Here is a 6924-nt window from a genome sequence, read left to right as displayed (position 1 = left end):
ACCATGCCCCTACTAACCAATATACCCATTTTATTTAGTTGTCTCCATTCCCTCCAGTTTCTATACCATGTGGTCCAGTGAAATATCTCCTGTAAAATACAAAAGAAGTAGTCATAGTACCAAAAGGGTTGTTTGCCTGGATAAGAAACAGTATGTGAGTAAAGATCAAGTTTATGGACTTGTCAGTCCCTATGACATTCTGTGTGTTTTTCCCTCTTCTAGGCAACCTCTGATAAACTCATACGAAAGGATGAATGGATGTCCCCAAAAACAGATCAAGTGTGTCTGAGTTCATCTTGCTGGGACTTTCCACTTCTAGAGAAATTGAAATATTCTTTTTTGCAGTCTTCTTCCTTGTCTATGTAGCCATCGTAGTAGGAAACCTCCTCATTGTGATCTCTGTGATAGTTGATACGCATCTTCACTCCCCCATGTATTTCTTTCTGGCAAATTTATCATTTTTTGATTTATGTCTTTCTTCTGCTACAACTCCCAAAGTGATTGCAGACCTCCTTAGAAAATGCAAGACCATCTCCCTGTGGGGCTGCATGGCTCAGATGTTTTTTATGCACTTCTTTGGGGGTGGAGAGATGTCTCTTCTGATAGCTATGGCCATCGACAGGTATGTTGCCATATGCAAGCCCTTGCAGTATCAGACCATCATGAATCGCAGGGTGCTCATCAGGTTTCTGCTGCTCTCATGGGCAATTGGGTCCATACATACCACAAGCCAGATGGTTTTCACGGTAGGTTTACCCTTCTGTGGTCCCAATGTTGTGGACAGCATTTTCTGTGACCTTCCCCTGGTCATCAAGCTTGCCTGCACTGAGACCTATATCCTAGAGCTCTTGGTGATTGCAAATAGTGGACTCCTGTCCCTGATCTGCTTCATTCTCCTGCTCATATCCTACATTGTCATGCTGGTCACCATCTGGCAGCACTCCTCCAGTGCATCCTCTAAGGCAGTGTCCACACTGTCTGCTCACATCACTGTGGTCACTCTCTCCTTTGGTCCTGCTATCTTCATCTATGCTTTCCCATTCAAGAGTTACTCTGTAGATAAATTTCTTTCTGTATTTTATTCTATAATCACCCCCCTCCTTAATCCAATTATTTATACTCTGAGGAATCAGGAAATGAAAGCAGCCATTAAGAGACTTAGCAGCCAGCATATTGACTCTTGGCTCACTTCCTAAATAATGTTTATAACAGCTGATTGTTTTGTGTTCTCTGCTTTGGGATTTTGAGTCTTAAATATTTATCAGAATAATTAAAATGAAAATTTTAAATATTATCAATTTTCAGTCAATTCATGGAATTATTAAGATCAGTTTTATTAAAAATATAATGGAAATGTTCATAGCATACATTCAATACATAAATAAGTGTGCATTCATTATTTCCTTGTACTTCCCTGTCTTAGAACTCAGGGAAACAACCCTGATCAATGTTTAAAATATCTAATCACATGTCTTTTTTCAAAGACATAATGGCTCAGTATATAAAAATAGTTAACTTTCATAAGATAGCACACTATATGATGTTTAATTTCATTTTTACTTATAAAGTTGTATTTTTTTAAGTTTGTTTCGTGAGAGACAGACAGTATGATTGGGGAGGGGCAGAGAGAGAGGGATATAGAGAATCCCATGCAGTCTCTGCACTGTCAGTGCAAAGCCCAATACAGGGCTTGAACTCATCTAAAGTTGCATTTGTAACTTATTGTTGTTAAAATATCTATTACTATTTGTCAACCATATGGAGTCTGTACAGAGGCACTGTGATCTGAATGAGGATAATAATACTTTCTCACTATATAGCCTCAATATGCTAATCATCTTTAGTAGAATTTAAAAATACGCTGAAAAATGAATTTTTTCCAACATATCTTTAGTATCCAAATAGTTTTTGAAGAATCAGTATCAACTAAAATGCTAAAAACTAAAACCATGAACTGCTAGCAAAGCTTGCTCAACCAGATAACATATCGATGTTTTTTCAACTGGAATAAGTCATTCATGAAACATCTAGAAAAATATTTACTAGGTACCAAGCACTGCCCAAAGCAATACAGATACATGGTTATAGACAGAGACCTGATGCCTGTTCTGGAGAGAATATCAAAGGGGAGGGACCTATGTTAGGTGTGGTGGTTTTAGAAGATCACTTTAAGAGGAGACATTTATACCAACACATTAAGAAAGCTCCAGAATTAGACATTGAGCAGGGAAAAGAGCATTTCTGGCAAAATGGCCAGTGCACATAGGCATTGCGAAATGAGAAAGAGTTTTTTAAGTATTAAAGGTAGACCTTGTAAAGGAGACTGATGAATAAAAGAGAGAAGACCTATGCTGAGATTTTACAGAAAGGAAAAGTCCAGAGTATTCAAGCATAGTGGATTCCTTTTTATTGCCAATGTAAATTGAAGTGTTTTAGGAAAGGGAGGGATGGGATCCAGCATACCTTATGGTTGGGTGTACCTCAGTCCTCACAAGTAGAGAATATAATGCAGCAAACGTGAAAGCAGGGGGAATAGTTATTGGGCTGTTTCAGATGGTAAGCCTTATTTTATTAAATAATACAAACAGTGAGTTTGTGGAAACTGTAAAGACTTCCAAAGGCAAATAGAAAAGCTAAAATTATTCAAACACCTTTGGAACCAACTCTTTTTATATCTTTAAAAACATTTTTAAATGTCTATCTTTAAAAATTGTTTAATACTTTTTGTTTTTTATATGAATTTTTTTATTTGAGTATAGTTCACACACATTCGTTTCAGGTGTACAACATAGTGATTTGACAAATTTGTACATTATCTACTATGGTCACAAGAACTGTAGCTCCATCACCATATATCACTAATATCCTTGACTATATTTCTTATGCTGTTCCTTTTATTCCTGTGACTTTTTCTTTCCGTAACTGGATGTCTGTATCTCCCACTCATCTATTTTGCCCATTCCCCCACCTGCCTCACCTCTGGCAGCCATCAATTTGTTCTCTGTATTTATATCTCTACTTATGCTTTTGGGGTTTTTTTATTCATCTTTTTTTTTTTAGATTCCAGATATGAGTGAAATCTTACGGTATTTGTCTTTCTTTGAATTATTTCACTTAACATGGCACCCTCTAGGTCCATCCATGTTGTTGCAACTGGCAAGACTCCATTCTTTTTTATAGCTTAGTAATATTCCATTGTGTATATATATCTTCCTTATCCATACCTCTAGTGATGGGCAATTTGGTTGCTTCCATACCTTGGCCATTATAAATAACGCTGCAGTAAATGTAGGGATGCATAAATATTTTCAAAGTAGTGTTTTCATTTTCTTTAAATACCCAGCAGTGGAATTACTGGATCATATAGTAACTCTACTTTTAATTTTTTTGAGAAATCTCCATACTTTTTTCCAGTGGCTCTGCCACTTACATTCCCACCACAAGACTCATTTTACTCCACGTCCTCACCAACACTTGTTATGTCTTGTCCTTTTGATTCTAGCCATTCTAACAAGTGTAATGTGGGTGAATATCATTGTGGCTTTGATTTATATTTCCTGATGATTAGTCATGGTGGGTATCTTTTCATGAATCTGTTGACCATCTGTATGTCTTCTTTGGAAAAGTATCTTTGCAGGTCCACTGCCCATTTTTGGCTGGATTGTTTGGGTTTTTCTAGTGTTGAGTTATATGAATTCTTTATATATTTTAGATACTAACCCCTTATTGGATATATCAGTTGCAAATATTTTCTCCACTCAGTAAGTTACCTTTTTCTGTTGCTGATGGTTTCCTTTGCCGTGCAAAAGCTTTAAAATACGCCCCGAATATCAAACTTACCTACTTTCCCTCCTTATTCTCTTCTCCTTTTTAAGTATATCTTCCCTACTTGAGTTTGGTCCTAGACCGTGTGCTTCTAACACTGAAAAATTCTATGTGTACCATGCTTACCAACTGGTTTGGGTAATCAAATCAGGGCATCAAATATTGTTCTAATATTATATTTCTAATTTCTATATTTAAGAATCCTTTTCTTTCTTGCAAAGATCTCAAATGCCACACTAAACTGTGACATATGTCTCCTCAGCAGAAATATTTTTAAAAGACTTATTTTTCATGGCAATTTTAATTGGTAATAGCTGCATGGGGAAAATAAAATTTTTTATAAAATTCCTAGATTCTGTCAAAAAGAGTGAGAAATCTTTTAGCAATGTCTGCTATGCCTTTCTCAGTGTAGGCTATTATATCAAATATATTAATTTTACTTGAATAAATTCATTCAATTACTAACTATAAATATTGACATTGATAAAATATTAATAGAATTATAATTTCAAGTCTATCATCTATGATAGATCCATTTTCTGTTAATGTGTTCATCCTTCCCCAACCAAAACACTTGAATTAGTGCTTTTTCTGAAAAGCGATTACTAGTGAAAGTTCACATGGCTGATACACTTCACAAACTCACCATCCACTTAAATAATGAGAAAGTAAGTCCTTGCTCTGAACTCTAGGTAACACCAGCACGTTTATTTTAATGATTCCCTTTGGGGGTTGATCACAGTCTGCATCTTATTTATGTTCTTGTCTTTTTTTTTTTTCCATACCTACCAATGATTGTCAATTCATGGAGGTTAAAAAAGATAATATATATTCAGGATCTCACTGTATCTTCACATCTTTGAAGAGGCCACTCTTCAGCTAGAACTGGTAGGTTTCAATAGCAGTGCTAAAGAAAACTGCAATTGCACACTTTAATAAAGGAGAAGACATTTTATAAGAAACTTAGAACTAAATGAAAACCATATTATTCTGATCATGAGGGCAATAGTAAAAGATAATTTTGGTCAAATAGTAACTGAACACTGTATCTACTTTCAGTAAGAGTAAGAGCCACATTCCTGATCTGAGGGATCAGTTTTATAACTTGAGTTCATGTTCAGGAATATAAATTTGAATTAGTTTAATCCTTATAGGGTAAAAATATAAAATAAAAAGTAATTTAGGATATTATAAAATAATGGAACAACTACGTTCTCCCTTGGCTAAGTTTAGCATCTGTGACAAGTCTGAAATGTAAAATAATAAAATATCATATCAAGAAAATGAGAAAAGGTGATTTCATATTATTTATCTATGTTTTACTTCCCCACATTGAGTATTTCAACACAGAAAACACATAATATGCTAAGATAATGATTAATTTAAATCAATTTTTCTATTTTAATTTTAATTTTTTTACATTTATTTTACAGAGAGGGACGGAGGGAGGGAGAGAAAGAGCAAGTGAACAAGCTGATACAAGTGAGCAGGGCAAAGGCAGAAAAAGAGGGAGAATCCCAAAATTAAAATTAAAATAGAAAAATTGATTTAAATTAATCCATGCTGTCAATACAGAGCCAAATGGGGGCTCCATCCCATGAATGGTGAGATCATGACTTAAGTCAAGAGTTGGACACCCAGTTGGGTGAAATTTGGCAGAGGACAGATAGTGCGATTTTTTTTGTCATGTTAATAAAATTAGGCCTGAGTCATGTAGGTTCAATTTTTTAAATCAATTTTTAAAAAATGTTCCCCTCAAGTACACTTACTTTGTTCACTGAAGTCATATAACCTTTCAGTCAATACAATTGTCTAAGTGTACTGCTAATGTATTTGTTTTGGTAATTTTGCAACCCAAGGTCTATTTCCTATTCTTCTGCACCCACTGGCCTTTTTCCTACCTACCTTTAAAACAATTATTTTAATATTTTAAACTTGATCAGTATATGAGCGTGAAGCCCTTTGTGCATCTATAATGCTGAGCCCTTTACTATCAAATATACACATTTATTTTTTAATTAGAAAAATATTTATAGTGGTCATTTTGTCAGCAAATCTGACTTTTACATTCGAAACATTTTTTTGTTGTATTTTTTTAAATGTTTATTTAAATCAGAGAGAGACAGAGCATGCGCAGGGGAGGGGCAGAGAGAGAGGGAGACACAGAATCCGAAGCAGGCTCCAGGCTCCAAGCTGTCAGCACAGAGCCCTATGTGGGGCTCGAACCCACAGACCGCAAGATCATGACCTGAGCCGAAGTTGGACGCTCAACCGACTGAGCCACCCAGGTGCCCCCCAAACGTTTTTTGTAGTGAGTGAATATCACCTGTGATTTATCCAATCTGTATATGGCTTCACCCTTTCATAAGAAAGATTGATAGAAAACCCTCAAGTTCAATAAAAACTGCATAGCATTTATTCTCACTAAAAGAACTATTTAAGTACATTTGTGGAAATGTATGGAAAAAGACTTTTTTACTGAACATAGACACACAGTATTGGACATCCCACAGCTTTTCTTCCTCAGGTAAGCAACCTCAGTGTAAAAAAGTACAGTAAGTTTTCATCCTTTAGTCACATAAAAAACACAGGAAAAAGTCAAACTCTCCAGTCATAGGTCATCCATCCCATTCTCAGACAAATTTCCTTCTAGAGAGAAACGAAACCATGACCTATCTACTTTATCTGATTATTTTTCATTTCTTTTCAGTTCATCGTGTTTGTATAGTACACACTATACAAAAGCTTAAGCTTTCCATTTGAGGTTTAACTGTGGCATAAGTTAGGAAGAATTCTTTTGTTTCTCATACTGTATTTTTGCCTGTGTCTGAGTAGAAAACTATATATTTTAAAGAGAGTTCATCTTCGATCATTTGTACAAATCCACATGTTGAATGATTTCATCTGTCATAACATATTTGAATCCATCTCTATGTACACTTGGCTGGATATATTTTATAAAGGAGTTCATAACATTTCAAAAAATCCTAAATTAATATTGTTCTTTGCTTTTAATTTTCTAATTTACATATTAAGCTATAAAAATTACTTTTAGAATTCTCAATATTTTTCCTTTAGTATTTTGTGACTGTGGACTAT

The 6924-nt window shown here is 35.0% G+C and overlaps 1 protein-coding gene across 1 annotated transcript; it reads left to right on the top strand.

The window, feature by feature from the left end:
• The first annotated feature begins 254 nt into the window (after nt 1-254).
• LOC124508143 (olfactory receptor 4K13-like) lies at nt 255-1196 on the top strand. The gene has a single exon (XM_047074560.1). The coding sequence runs from the start codon at nt 255-257 to the stop codon at nt 1194-1196; it is 942 nt and encodes a 313-aa protein (XP_046930516.1).
• The last annotated feature ends 5728 nt before the right edge of the window (nt 1197-6924 follow it).

Source organism: Lynx rufus, unplaced genomic scaffold, assembly GCF_022079265.1.
Source record: "Lynx rufus isolate CCGP_SWC_20201006 ecotype Redwood Valley unplaced genomic scaffold, mLynRuf1.p SCAF_13, whole genome shotgun sequence".
Classification (NCBI taxonomy): Eukaryota; Metazoa; Chordata; class Mammalia; order Carnivora; family Felidae; genus Lynx; species Lynx rufus.
Note: the sequence above shows the minus strand (reverse complement) of the source record. Positions and strands in the feature narration are given on the sequence as shown.

What these genes read in the sequence shown, in the direction of transcription:
- LOC124508143 (XM_047074560.1), top strand. Translation starts at nt 255, where the DNA reads ATGGATGTCCCCAAAAACAGATCAAGTGTGTCTGAGTTCATCTTGCTG.